This window comes from Rutidosis leptorrhynchoides, unplaced genomic scaffold (genome assembly GCF_046630445.1).
Source record: "Rutidosis leptorrhynchoides isolate AG116_Rl617_1_P2 unplaced genomic scaffold, CSIRO_AGI_Rlap_v1 contig229, whole genome shotgun sequence".
Lineage (NCBI taxonomy): Eukaryota > Viridiplantae > Streptophyta > Magnoliopsida > Asterales > Asteraceae > Rutidosis > Rutidosis leptorrhynchoides.
The window spans coordinates 25,117-40,253 of NW_027266478.1; the positions used below are offsets into that span (position 1 = coordinate 25,117).

Sequence of the window (15,137 nt, forward strand, 5' to 3'; positions counted from 1 at the left end):
TAAGACGGTTTAAAAATATGCTCGAATATCTCCCAAATCATGGAACGAATACACTGGAAGTAGTATTGAGTAATCGAAAATTTTAAAAGGTAAATAAACACACATGCCCAAGAAATAACAAAATGGCTGTAATTTAGTAGTGAGAATTCCACGTGGCCGTGGAGAGCTGGCTCGGATCCCAGCAGCCACACTTTTTTTTTTCAAATTGATTTACAACATCTCCTTTTAAAAAAATGGCAATAACTAATTCGGAAAATGCTTAAGAATTCTAATTTTCTTTTTTTGGAAGATTATAATAAGTTAACTTTATCTCGAAATAGAAAAATTAATAAGTACTAGAGCTGTAGAAGTAACAAAATTCTTTTCAATCACGCATACCATCATTGAAGTTTGTAGTATTCGTGTAAAAATACAGTAATAAAGACGTCATAAATAAAGAAGAACTAAAAGGAAATAATTTTGCATTAGTTATGATATATGCACGCTAATGTTTTATATTTACACTCCAAATTAGGATATGATCGCATCTCTGACTAGACTTTGAAAAGCAAAAGCGTTGACCCACACTGAGCACTTCGCCTTTCCTTCTTCTCTCAATCAACTTGGAGGTTATTGAAAAGCTCCCATCGCCACCCCACTTTCTACTAACTGCACTCTTGACAGGACGGGGAGCGACCCTTTCTGTGAGCTTGCATTTCAATGGGCGACGACATTTGTTTAATTTATCTTATTTTAGGTAAAATATTTTAGTAGTAGTCATCTTTTTTTTAAGCAAGCAGTCGATATCAATCTCGATAATTTTTTTTCGAAAAATTATTTTATTCCAAAGTTGTCATTCTCAATAAATATTACCGTCAAAGTATAGATTTTCCGAAATCTTCTATAATGTAACATGTTTATATGGACACATCCAATATCATATAGTTTTATACATATAGAAATCATCATAAGGACTACTAAATTCAATACAAAATTAAGATATAATCCTAAAAAAAATTCAAAACAAAATTAAAATACAATATATTTTTTTATATTCGATTTTAAATAGATGTAATTTTTTCTTTAAGTTCATTAAAAGTTTATGAATCTAGGTGTAGATACATAAATTTTTAGATGAAATTTGAAAAAGACAAAAAAAAATTATGAGGTTAGAAGACATAAACGATAGTATTCATGAAAATTACATTTTAATCTCTAATTCCTACTGAACACAACACATTTCATAAAAACTCATCAACAACACATGCCATCATTTCTCAAGAACAATTAAATCCTAATTGGATCATATAGATTGATTCAATAACCTACTTTTAATATGATATGATCCCCAAACACAGGAAGACAAAAACATTGAAGAAAGGGAAGTAAGTAAGTAAAAACGAATAGTAGAAAAGTTTGCAGTGCGAGTTTAAATCAAATCTAAATGCAAAGATATGTGTGTATAAGTTGTATTGATAAATGGCCAATCTCCAATGTCTGGTTTAATAGTAATTAGTCCAATGTCAGGATCGAGGATGGTCACCCTATCCTAAGAAAAAAAATTAAAGGGCTGTTTAGTTGGGGAAAACTTTTTATTTTTTCGGAAAATTTTCTTCAATTTTCTTTTTTTCGTTAAAATTCGTTTAGTTGAATAAAATTTTCAATGAGAAACGGAAAAGTTTCAAATTGGAGTTTTCCAAATTAGGAAAAAGGAAAATTAGGCATGCGGGGACAATTTTGTCCCTGAATATATAAAGCCATTATCAGTTGAACTTGTCTTTCTCTCCGAATGAACTCGACTTCTCTCCTTCTTCTCCTTCTTTTTTCTGTTCATTGAGATTTATGTGTGCATATATGAGTAACGATAAATTAAAGCTTGAAATTTCCATAATTTTCTACTTCTGAAACTATCTGGAAGTTTGAATTGAATTGATTCACTCTGCATTTAAAAGCCCCAAATCGATTTCTACATATATTTCAAGAACCCTAACTTCAGTTCTTCAATTTCAATTCGTCTTCTAAGCTAGCTGCAGAAGTATCAGCGAAATAGCTGCGATGGTAGTGCATATGTGATATTAAGGAGCGATTAATTAAAAAAATCCCCTTTTTCCTTCTTTTGAGTCTACGCACTTCTGCTTTCTCTTCTCTGCAATTTTTTTTTGGTCGAAGGAGACCTCTTCTCTTCTCTTCTCTTCTCTTCTCTTCAATTCAATTTGATTACTAGAGTTTGAGTTAATTAATCTAAACTTTGGTGATTTGTGTGGGTATCGAAATTTCTGGTTGATTCGAATGTTTGACCTAAGAAATTAGGGATTTTGGTTTAGAAAAAGGCAAAAGAAAAGGCTACTAAACAGCATTTTTTTGTTTTTTTTTCTAAAAAACCTTTCAGTGGAACAACTGCGAATTTTCCGTGAAAATTTTCCCACACTAAACTGGGCCTAAATTATCTTACCGATATCAACGTTCTTTGTTTCTTTTTTTTTTTATAATCGTTCTTTGTTTCTTTACTGTCAACATCCAGCAATCGTTTTAATCCACCCTTTACCCTTATTTAATTAATGAAATTTTAACGTAAATTTCTTTTCTATTAAAATATTAATTGTATGTGTGTAAAGTTAGTTGAGCGATAAAAATAAAAATATTGATATTTTCAAAACGTCGATTATTTAAAGATAAAAGAATCTTCAAAAACGTCATCTATTTATATACGGAGGGAGTAGTAAATTTCAAGAAAATCAATCCCCCGTCAATAATCAACTCCATTATACTTTGTTAGTTGATTAGATTTGGATATATTCATGGTGTATCAGGAATAAGACGAAATATGCTCTAAATATACAGTAAAGCGTGTTTTTAAATTAAAAAAAATATTTTTTCCGTTTATTATATATTTTTTATTTTTTTTCCATACATTAAAAAAAGATGTATTTAATCGTGAATATATACATATTTTTTAAATGTATCTAAAAAAATTTTAAAATATATATATTAACAGACAAAAAAAATAAAAAATATGATCATTTAAAATATATAAAATAAGATGAAACATAAGACATATCAATAAATCCTAGACTTGAAAATGTGTTTTATATCTAAAATACGGTTTGGGTGTGTCCGTCATACTCCTTACATATAATGAAGCGTGTTTTCCATTAATATAGTGAAAAGAACATTATCTTAAAAATATATATAATAAGATGGAATATAATCCAACCTACCCTTAATTTCAAGAAAATATGATCTAAAATAAAACGATTTTTCCGTTTTTCATATCTAAGATACGTTTTATCTCATAAGTTTTGAAAATAAAACTTTACTTTTATTAGGAAGTGTATTTATTAGGAGGCATAGAGTGCTCCACAGAAGATTTGATAATAAGAGTGTCTTTTTCTGGAAATTAGTTTTTGTCTTTTTATTTTATGTGGCAATAATCATTATAAAAATTTATCATTTAATTTTTTTTAAAAAAAAATTTCTTTTCAATCTCAATTCTTATTTAATTAATAAAAAAATATAACTATATTTATAAATCAAACACTATTCTCCATATTTATATTTACATTATAATAACAAAGAAACTTCATAATTAGAATTTTATAAGGGAATAAAATTTTACAAATTTCAAATTTTTTTTCTTTCTATCTAAGTTATATGGTCGAAATCAAAACTAGCAGTATGGATGCTCTAAAAACCGGCCGCAGACTCTATATCTATAACACACAGGTTTTATTTACTAAAACATTATTTTGATTTTAGCTCAATAATAGCGACCTTTTGTTTGTTTTGGTAACTCAATGATACTCCTTCCACAGCCAATCTATCAACTATTATTATAGCGACACCCCCACCCCAAAAAAATTCTCATTTAAGCACAAAAGTCCAGTTAGCTTCAAGGTTTTACTTAACAGATTGTTGAAACAAGTATTTTGATTATGATCTTGTTTTAGTTATTTAGCTCTAACACATTAAAAGCAAAGCAAGAAAACAGCTACCAAACACTTCTATCGTCTCGTACATATATACTTTAATTTCTTCTCGATCGACATCTCTCTCTCTTTCTCTCTCTGTATAGGAGTAGTACTAAAACCCCAATTTTTGAGGTCTAGAAATATGTGATCTTATTTGAAAGTATTCAGATATACCAACAGAGCACATTTAAAAGGGAAAGCCCCAGAGAGAGTAGCTAGTGTTGTGTAGTGTCTTGATCAGAATCACTCTCTTGATTTATTTTTGGACTTATTCAAATTTCAGTTGAAAAAAGGCTCTGTATGCTGTTTTTAATCTTGGACCGAATTTCAAACAAAGTGGGTAAAGGTAGATTCCTGCAATTATTCTCTTCTTTTAACTTTCTTTAAAAAAAAAAAAAAACTTTTTTTTAGATGAAGGCTTCTCCTTTTTCCTACCCTTTTGTTTATATAGTCACATAATTGCTCTCCTCTGGCTAAAATCGAAATCAAAATCAAAACTTTTTTAATACCCCTTTTTTTGTTTCTTGGTTTTGTATCAGATTGTGATGGCGGATTGGAGTTTCAAGGGTGGGTATACGAGAAAAGATGAAGATTTTGAAGAAAAAGATGTATGGTCAGTCATTGAGAGAGATGATGATGATTCATTATCAAGTCTCCAAAGTCTAGAAATTGTCATAAAGATCCTTTTGCATGGCGCCGTTTCTCCAAAACCCCACCGAGAAAAAATTATCTCTAATGATAACAAAGTGGTGGTGCCGGCGGTGCCACGTCCTCATCATCAGTCATCTGCTCCGGTCAACATCCCTGATTGGTCAAAGATTTATGGCAATGGTGAAAATCTCAATAATGGTACTTCTTATGATGATGATGGACATGGCCATGGCCATGATGATGATGATGATGGGGATGGCATGGTGGTGCCACCACATGAATGGATTGCTAGAAGGTTAGCAAGGAGTCAGATTTCATCATTTTCTGTTTGTGAAGGAGTTGGTAGGACACTCAAAGGAAGAGATCTTAGCAGAGTAAGGAATGCCATTTTGACTAAAACTGGTTTCCTAGAGTAATTAGTGATTAATTAGTAAACCCTAATTAATTTCGTTTCAAGTCATCCTTTCTTTTTGATTTTGGCTGCTGAGTCGGTCCTAATATTATGGTCCGTTCGTTTTGGGGTTTACGGATGCTCGAGCATGCTCTAAATTGTCTCGAAAAACGTGTTTTTTACTAAAAATTGCAAAAAAAACACGTTTTTCGAGACAATTTGGAGCAAATTTAAGCATGCTCGAGCATCAGTAAACCGCAAAACGAACGTAATTTTAATGTAGTTGTCGAAATTAAGAAATGTTACTACTGAAGTCAGAGAACTGCTCTTTATTGGGATTTAAACATAGGCAACTGAACTTTTTTGGCAGTCTCTGAAATTTTGTCTGTTATTAGTCTTTGTAGTAAGTTCTTATCTTTTGGTAATTGAAATTTCACTTGTAGTAGTTTGTAACGAGAGAGAGGGCATGTGAAATGAAAAGAGAGCTTTCGATAATTATCAATTTTCTTTCTCATTGCTTGAAAATTATGACGATCTCCGTCCCTAATTATTTATCATTATTCAATTCATCAGAAACGGAGAGAGTAGCAGTTTTGTTCTTGTGAGTATGTAGAGATTTGAATGTCAATCGTGCATATTTTAATTTATTAATAATTAAATGTATCTAAACATTATTTAAATTTAAATACATTCGACAATTATTCACGTAAAGGAAGGGGTATTATAGAAGGCATATACTTGAGTTTAAAGTGAAATCCTTTTTATGTGCAAACTATCTGAAATCCTTTAGAATACAAACTGAATGGAGTAATGGAACACACTATCAGTTTGATTGGGTTCTTCCGCTCTAATCTCTTTTGATTCGGTTTTGATTTTAAGAGAAACGGTTCTTTCTCTCTCGCCAAACATACACAAAACCACTTCTTCTTCGTCGATTCATCGCAGCTCCTGCACCAAATCGACTTCTCAATGGCCTTTGACGTGATGATCTAAGCAGCTACGTCTCGATTTCGTTCGATTTCACTTTCGTTTTTCGATTCGTAGCTCAGTTCTCCGATTTCTGTTCTTCGTCAATTTACAGTTCGCCATCTCTTGACGTTTGATTTCAACCAGGGAGGATGCAAACAGCTAAATCATCTGATGATTTTGATTCTCACGATCTCATCCTTGATCTGACAACAACACTCTGAACAAACATAGTCTATTTCGATCTTCTCTTCTGTGCCGCGATCGACATCATCTACTTTCGATTGAGCTTCTACAACCTTCGCATCAGTCAGAGCTGCAGCGACTACTCCTGGCGTTCGATTTCGACTACAGAATGATTCTGTTTCAGTCGATTTATACAGACTGCTTCCATTCGAATCTGATCTGCCATTGTTTGTTCGAAGCGACCACGCCGGCAGCAAGCTCAGCACTAGCACTGTCTATTTCTGGTTTCCTTTATCCAACATTCTTTCTGATGATGATCGCAGGTCTCTGATGCGATTCTGACTAAATGTTGTTGCTCTAGTATATCTGGTAACATCTCTTCCGATAAGTTGGCGAGCTGAACTGACGCATTCTCTGTTTGTTTAGTGGTTTTCTGCATATTAGCTGTTTTAATTTGCCTATTGTTTTTCTGAAAATGCAAAAACAGTGTTAGTGTTTAGTTTTATGCAGAAAACACAAAAATAGTTAAGTATACTTAGTATATGCTACTATTAGCCTTGTGTTTAGGCATAGTGTGTTTTGATCGGATAGTATGGCTAGCTAGTATGAAGGATAGGTTGCTTTTAGTCTCGGATTGGGATTAGCTGCCTTGAAGACTGGTTCAATTGTCGTTTTCCATGCGTTTGGATCCAATTACCATGTTTGGAGCTCTGTTGCTATCCTGTGTTCATGAGGTCTTCACCTTGCTATTGCATTCTGGTTGGTGGCTTTGTTTGGGACTGCTACAACAATGCTTCTTGTTTGTAGACAACATCTCAGGCCCTTCTTCAGCTTGGAGCTTCTGCCAGTTCTCCCAATTCATGCGTTTGAGTTGTTTTTTGCTGGTTCAAGTCTTCTACAATGCATCAGCACCTTCATTGCAGCCTTACTACCTGTTATGCTCTGTTTTGAGCCTTTCTTAGACCTCCAAGCTTCACAATTGTCGCGTGAACAATTGTTAGCTTGCGGGGAAATATTAGGAATATTATAGTTCAGTCCTTGTCTTTAAAAACCGACTCTACTCAAGTCCTTATACTTTCAGTATGCTCTATGTTGTCCCTATTGCAAGTCTATAAATAGACTGCATATTGTACTGGTTCAATACTATCAATAATATAGAAAATTAACCCAATCTGATTTATTACCACAATGGCTTTGAATAAGAGAATCATTGTGTTTCTTCTATCGGGACAATCTCTTTTATTTGTTCAATGTCTATATAACCTACTATTTCCGTTTGTTAATACATGTTTTTTTATTCTTCTAGATATATTTAAGAAGAGATGTACATATTCACTAATATTAACTAAATACATCTCTTATTGAATGTATGAAGAAAAGTTAAAAAAACATGTATTAACATACGGAAGGAATATGTCCTAAACATTTTTTTTCTTTGTGCCAACAGTCTTCAATACTAAATCCCGACTTTCGTTTTCTCGATCCAAATTCGTGTATTGATTAATATGGAAAGAAGATTTGTAGGAGTCACGACTGATTCCGACTCTTAGACACACAACAAACACACATTTACGTATCGATCCACTCTATATTCATCCATTTCCGTTATTTTATAGAAGAAATAGACTGGGACGGGAAAAAAATCCTCTTTTAGTTATTTTAAATGTGATCTCAATTCTCAAGTATTCATAAAAGTATAGATAATTAGATATGGTTTGCCGTTTCCTGAGTTTAAAGAACGTTAAGGATGTATCAGACCAAAAATATATATTAGGGTAACGTTAGGCGAAATCTTAAAAAGTTGAGGACTAAAGTTGATTTGTTTATTGTTGCCCCGTTAATTAAATTATGTACAATACATTATGAATTATCCAAAAAGGATAAGGCAATCAAAACGGCACCGTTGGGTTTATTGTTTGAAAACAACCTTAGGTCCCGTTCAGTAGCAAAATTTTTAGTTTTGTTTCCGAAATTCGAAAACTACCAATTTTCATCCCATTTTCATTTTTATTTTTCATTTTAAAAACTTGTTCAGTGCCCAATTTTCATTTCGTTTTCACTAATTTTGGTCAAAATCCCTAATTTTGGTCAAAATCAATTTTCGAAGCCTCCACCATCTTGCTGCCGGCGTTCGTCGGCTCCGTCGTCAGTCAAAGTCAAAATCCCTAATGATCATGTGAGAGCCTCCGTCATGAGTCAAAGTGAACCCAACCCGAAGCCGCCGGAAACCAGTTCCTCCACCCAATCCTCCATTCCTCCACCACACCTCCTCCCACAAACGTCCTCCCAAAAACCTCCGTTCCTCGTCCCACAAACGTCCTCCCACTGGAACTTCGTGCTCACCCAGTCAGCCAATTAAGATTACGAACACGATTCCATGTCTGTTGGTGATGCTGATGGGATGAGCGGCGGAGGGAGTCTGTTGGTGATGCTGAGAAGATCTCAGCGACGGCGACACCATCGACAGCGACGGCGACAGACGGATCGGAGGGAGGCGACGACATGAACAGAGCCAAACAGGTCGGACGACGACGATGATGAGCTGATTTTGGGGTAAAATCGTTTTGTGATAATATACTTTGACCCCTAATGTTTTCTTTTGTTTTCATTCCAATCCTTTGAGAATTCTGAAAATTACAAATTTATCTATCTCTGTTTTTCGAAAATTTTTCGAAAATTTTCCGAAAATTTGAAAACGAAAACTCACTATCGAACGTGTTTTCAAAAGAAAAATGATAAATGATAAATTTTCGAAAAATTTCCGAAAATTGGCCTCTACTGAACCGGCCCTACGCAAACGAAAAGAAAGCGAAGATGACACGGACACACAGCTTTTTACTTATCTTGTAAACAAAGACAAAAACTCCATCAAAAGAATCAAGTTTATATGTTTCAGTTTCGTGTTGGTTTCTATTATCGAACCCTCTAAAGTTTTCTTCTCGAATTGTTCTTCCTCGTGACTGATCAATCAATCAATCAATTCTTTGAAGCGTAAACCTTGTTACGTGTGTTAAAGTTTCAACCTTTCGTGGTATGGTCTGTTTAGATCTTGTTATTGAATTTGTTTTATTGGATTTTGCTGTTGGGGGGTTTGTGATGTTTCGATGTTTGAAACTTGCAGAAAGTAATAATCGACGCACCAACATGACCAAAAGTTCATTCAAGCTTGAACATCCTATGGGTTCGCTCGCTTTCTTTATCCAAGTTTCTTTGATATCTTTTTCTGTACCCGATTGGTTTGTTATAGTTGTTCTTTCTTCTTCGTTAGGTTTTTCTTTTTGATTGAAAGTTTGCTGCCTAAATCGATGTATCATTCAATGTATTTTAGAGGGTTCAATTTCTTCTACCCAGCTTTAATCGACAGTGATAACATTTCAGTTGACTTATCTTTCAAATTTGTTTGATGAGTGATAATTTTGCGATGTTTTATTGATTAAATTCCCGATCCATTGATTTAGCCCTCTCTATTATGGCTTAATTACATTTGTGTTATTTTATGTGTGATATTTGTAGATTAAAGAGCACTTGAGTTGAAACAGTTACGATCAAATTGTTAGACTTTTCCGGACATGTGATTCCTTGGCAAGAAATGAATTATTGTTGCTTGTAAGTCGTATGTTGGAGTGCGACCTACGAGACGTCTCCGAAACTTGTAACTCTGATATTGGCTTGAATTAGAGATTGTTGATGGTTAAACTTTGATGTTGTTGCTAGGCTCATTCTTTTGTTTTGAAGGTCCATCTTTTATATGAAGCAACTATCGAAGGAAGGCCTTTATTTGACCTTTACATCAGATTGCGCAGTTTTATTGTTTCTTAATTTGATAAAAATCATGTCTGGAATCTATATGCTATGCCAGAGAACTTGGGTCTCATGAGGGACCCGAAACCATTGTTTCTTTTCTTTGTGTGATTTTCGTGTGTTAATTATCTGAACGTTGCACTTTGATTTTGGTTGATCATCTCGTATTTAAATCTTTCCTGTTTTTGACACCTCAGAGAGGAGACAGGCAGAAGCTGGTCGCATCAGGGAGAAGTATCCTGATAGAATTCCTGTGAGAAATTTGTCAATCAATTTATGGAACAAACAATTCTTGCTGCTGTTTATCGAATGATTGTATATTAACTTGTTTACCACCATACAGGTGATTGTGGAGAAAGCGGAAAAGAGTGATGTTCCTGACATTGATAAGAAAAAGTCAGTTCCCATATCCTAACTAGTTTTATCGCATCAGTGCATTGTTTTACTTTCTACTTCCACCATTTTAGTTTTGGACTATGAACTATGAGCCATTGTACATCACATGATGAAAGATATGTTTATTAGCTGGGAATTTGATCTGGCCTTTGTTTTATTAAACTGTGTTCTTATCTTCTATATCTGTTTTTGATTGAATGATTTTTACCCCGTAGATATCTTGTTCCGGCTGATTTGACATTGGGGCAGTTTGTTTATGTTGTTCGAAAAAGGATCAAGCTCAGTGCTGAAAAGGCTATTTTTGTTTTTGTCAAGAACACATTGCCACCAACAGGTTAGTCCTCTCCTCTCTCCGGCAAGCAATAATTTTTTCACGAGGATTTTGCAGTTGTGCGAATGTTTAATACTCGTTCAATTATCGCAGCTGCATTGATGTCTGCCATTTATGAAGAGAACAAAGATGAAGATGGTTTTCTTTACATGACGTACAGTGGAGAGAACACCTTTGGATCCCTGTGAAAGCATGCATAATGGTGATCTATCTGAGTAAATAGAGAAGCTTAATTCCAATCCAAGGTGTATATTCCCACTCCAGCAGTACTCTTTCATTCAAGTGTTTTATCTTCTTACAGTATTGGATTACTAGCAGTACCATTTCCTTTTTATATTCAAATCAAATTATGAAATGAACGTATTATTAACTTTGCATTTACCTTTCTTTGACCCTTCATTTCTTCTCTGATAGCTTTGTCAGTTTAGACGTTGAGTCTCAACTATTTCTGTGTGAAATGCCCAACTTTTACAAAGTCTACATATAGGTCCTCGTATATTCGATCCAATGCAGTACATAACATTTATGACACATATATATAGATCCTTGTACTCTAATCACATACTGTCTGGACCTCCATACCATCATCGCAGCTACACGATGTGCTTAGTCAGCATATACATTGACTTGTCCATGCCATCAAAATAGCAATTGCTGGAGTGCCTCAAGTTTTCCAAACTTACATATAGGTCCTCCTATTTTTCTCCATATATATGAGATGAAAATGCATATTTTTTTTTTTTTTTCGCCCCATGGGAGTAGCCCAGTGGTGGTGGTCCCTTCCTCAAATAGTGAGGTCAAGGTTTCGAGTCGCGCTGTCCGCGCACTAACGATGTAACTATTAAAAAAAATGCACATTTTTTACCAGTGTTCTAGTAAAGCCCAAGCAGGGCCAATCTATTTTTCTTGGGTGATAAAAAGCAAGTGAGAGCAATCGTACTTTTCATATATTTTGTAGGGTCTAATACACTGAAATCAGTTAAATGCATTTGCTATTTGGCTATTTCACATGATTTTGCTTTGGTTAATCGGAGAAAGTATATCAACGTCAAGTTGCATTCCTCCCCCGGGTCTACCACGTTTTTAATACTTACTAAAGTATTATACAGTACAACTGTACCTGGATTTGTATGTACAAAGTGCAATTTCATCCGATCTCACATGGAACTATCAACGTCATTCTTATATTCATACATTAAAGTCCCTTCATTGCAAAAATTCAAATATATTTGAATCTTATCTAGGTTGGAAAATGTTATAATTCTTCTCTGAGAATCGATTCTTGAGCTCTCTTAGATAACTTATCATCAGAATCATTTTAATTACTACTACTTCCGTACTTAATTAAAACAGTTACATTTCTTATGCAATTATCAATTAGAAATTGAATCCGCCAATTATGAGTTGGGCGTTTTAACCATTCAAACCGTGAATACTTAGCAGGGATTCTCGTACATGATGAATAACCAAATTCCAATTGAATTTAAATCAATTACATAGAAAATATGACGGTTAATTAAAGATCGAGGAAGTAGATATTTTAAATATTTCATCGCATGAACCTATTGAAATCATTTGAGTCTAAGTGTGTTTGTCAGTGTATTTTCAGAATGTGCTCTGTTTGTATAGAAAATATGACGGTTAATTAGAGATAGAGACAGTAGATATTTTAAATATTTCACTACATGAATTGATTGAAATCCTCCGAGTTAAGCGTGTTTGTCATGTATTTTTAGAGTGTGTTCTGTGATACTGCAAACACTTTTAAAAATTATATTTTTTAACTAAAATTGTAGAAAGATCTATAAACGCTCTGTACACACCACAAGCGCGTATATGAATTACATAGAACGGCATGTGAGTCCAAAGAAGGGTAAAACAAAATAGGCCATTTTGTAACAGAAGAAACAAAAGGATAATGAGTGCATAGAAAATTAGAAAGGGACCCATAGCCAAAATGCTCGTGTGGGCTTTTGTGCCAAAATATGGGTCACGTGGGTTTTGGGTCCAGAAATAAAAATTAATTAATTAATTAAATGCTCTCTCGCTCAAGTAAATAAATATTTATTTCAAAATTGTGAGTTTCCATTTCACTTTCCTGTCAAATCTAACACTCTGCTCTGCTTCTGCAACTACCAGAACTTTCATTTTCTCCGATCCAACAGAGAGAGAGAGAGAGAGAGATATTCATTCATGGCTTTCAACATTCCTCAATCAACTCTCTCCTTCTTCTTTTGTCTCCTTCTCTTTCGATTCGTGTTTGCCGACGATGATTCCAGAAATACAGAACCGCCGGACGCTTCTCAACCGTCGGATTTGCCTCCCTTCAAACCAACGGTCACCGTGATTAGTGCTGTTCTCATCGCGATGTTCTCAATCACGTTCCTCCTTCTCCTCTACGTCACACATTGTAAATCCTCCGCCGCCGCTACAGGCGGCGGAGGAGTTTATATGCACGGCGTAGGTTCGGCGGCCACACGGAAGAATTCGGGAATCGACAGGTCAGTAATCGAGACACTTCCATTGTTCCGGTTCAGTTCACTTAGAGGTGAGAAAGACGGTTTAGAATGTGCGGTCTGTTTGAACCGATTCGAACCGACGGAAGTCTTGAGATTGTTACCCAAATGTAAGCATGCTTTCCACGTGGAGTGTGTGGACACGTGGCTAGACGCACACTCTACTTGCCCGCTTTGTCGGTACCGGGTCGACCCGGAAGACGTCCTTCTAATAGATGAACGGAAAATCCTCCACCTAAATCAGCCGGATTCTGTAAAGGCTCCACCAAACGACGTCGTATTGGACCTGGGGATGACGTCAGCGGAAACAAAACGAGTCGTCGGGAGGCATTCGTCGGCCGGCGAGAGACGAACCGGCTTTTTTTCGGCTTCGTCGTTTAGGCGCTCTTTTGATAATATGAAAAGGAAAAGCCAAAACAATCCTGATCAATCCGTAGCCGTTGGATGCTTTGACCGTCGAAAAGACGGTCTCTTGTTGACCAGGGCTAATATAGTAAATGTCAATAGTCAAACAACAGCTCCTCCATCATCGGAGAAGCATTGTGACGACGTGTCAAATAGATCGAGTTCTGGCCGTCGATTAGAGCATCGGATCATCGTAGGGATGAGAACAGGACAGATGTCATCTAATGGTGGGGTCCACTTTCAGAGGTGGAGCGACCGTACAGCCGTCAGATCTTTTATACCTACGGTCAGAGATGATAATAAGCGAAAACCGTAGATTGTTCTCATCAAATCTAAGGCAGCAGAAACGACGAGGAGGAGGAAGTAGTGGCAGGAACGTAATTAATGAGAGAAGTATGTCGGAAATCACAGGACTTGATAGGTTCTCTTCCAGTGAAACTAAGAATTGTATCAATAATAACAGTAGAGAAGAAGAAGTAAAGGCAGGGGTATTGTCAAGATGGACGGCTTGGATTTCACCATCACAGCCAGCTGTACAATCGGAGGAGGGTACAACTACCAATTGAATTCTGGTGGTGCCAGTTCAGTAATGTATGTAGTCTAGTGTAGTGTGTTAGTATTATTATGTTGTTATGTAGGCCAAACGACAAGTTAATAATGGAAAAAGAGTATTAAATTAGAGTCAGACAATTTATGTGATTGGATTTTTTATTTATTTATTTTCTTTTCTAAAAAATTAAATTGATTATCAAATCACCGTATGGTCGACTGTACAATCCTACAATTATATTTCCCGAAAATATATACACGTGTGGCTAAAATCAGTGTCAGTACGAACTGCATACATAATGAAATTATAGATATGATTATGATTTATGAGTTAGCTAGTTTATATAGCTAATACAATAATCTATATAATTCATAGTTTTTTTAGGACGGAAACGTTTTAATCATTTATCCATACGTTGATTTGCATGTATGAATTGATCTTGAGAGTAATGTCAAATGCAGTTTATATTTTTTGGTTGAAACATGAACTATAATAATCCTGCTAGATTTCCAGTCTAATGAGAGAAGAATATTGCAGACACGTGCAGGGAGTAATTAATTAATTATTTTGTAATACGGGGAGTAGTATTTTTATATTTGGCCCTGGGTGGTGTTAATTATCGTGTTCTTAGTTTTCTTGGCGGGTATGTGTCATGTGATATGCATTCGGTGCACTGTGTAATAAAAGTTTGAAATATTCGGAAAATGTCAAGTAGGGCGTAACTCACGTTATTTTATGTGTGAGGTTATGATTTCGATTTTTGAGGAATGGATTTTGGTGTAATTATTGTATTATTAGAAAGAAATAGAAAAAATAATTAATTTAATTGAAATAATGATTTGTATGTTTTTAAAATTTGTTAGGTTAAATCATCTCCGCTGAAAGGTCAAATGAACTTTTGGGTTGTAAATTAGATTTTAATTCATATTGAAATAAACATTTTAGTTGATATCATGTCATCTAAAAACTTAAAATTTTAGCTCGTCTTTTTTCTATC

The 15,137-nt window shown here is 34.8% G+C and overlaps 3 protein-coding genes across 3 annotated transcripts; all 3 read left to right on the forward strand.

The window, feature by feature from the left end:
• The first annotated feature begins 122 nt into the window (after nucleotides 1–122).
• Nucleotides 123–5,014, forward strand: LOC139882111 (uncharacterized). The gene is made up of 2 exons (XM_071866483.1): nucleotides 123–128; nucleotides 4,487–5,014. Exons 1-2 carry the CDS (start codon nucleotides 123–125, stop codon nucleotides 5,012–5,014), a joined length of 534 nt encoding a protein of 177 aa, XP_071722584.1.
• Nucleotides 5,015–9,240: 4,226 nt separating this feature from the next.
• On the forward strand, nucleotides 9,241–10,857 carry LOC139882115 (autophagy-related protein 8C-like). The gene is made up of 5 exons (XM_071866486.1): nucleotides 9,241–9,322; nucleotides 10,140–10,195; nucleotides 10,286–10,338; nucleotides 10,554–10,672; nucleotides 10,763–10,857. Exons 1-5 carry the CDS (start codon nucleotides 9,286–9,288, stop codon nucleotides 10,855–10,857), a joined length of 360 nt encoding a protein of 119 aa, XP_071722587.1. The 5' UTR covers nucleotides 9,241–9,285.
• Nucleotides 10,858–12,862: 2,005 nt separating this feature from the next.
• LOC139882112 (RING-H2 finger protein ATL43-like) lies at nucleotides 12,863–14,156 on the forward strand. The gene is given in 2 exon segments (XM_071866484.1): nucleotides 12,863–13,846; nucleotides 13,848–14,156. Coding segments are annotated over 2 exon segments (1,293 nt in total).
• Nucleotides 14,157–15,137: the final 981 nt, after the last annotated feature.

What these genes read in the sequence shown, in the direction of transcription:
- LOC139882115 (XM_071866486.1), top strand. Translation starts at nt 9,286, where the DNA reads ATGACCAAAAGTTCATTCAAGCTTGAACATCCTATGG. An exon ending in CAAGCTTGAACATCCTATGG is followed by an intron (nt 9,323 to 10,139) that starts GTTCGCTCGCTT and finishes TTGACACCTCAG; the next exon opens with AGAGGAGACAGGCAGAAGCT. An exon ending in CCTGACATTGATAAGAAAAA is followed by an intron (nt 10,339 to 10,553) that starts GTCAGTTCCCAT and finishes TTTACCCCGTAG; the next exon opens with ATATCTTGTTCCGGCTGATT.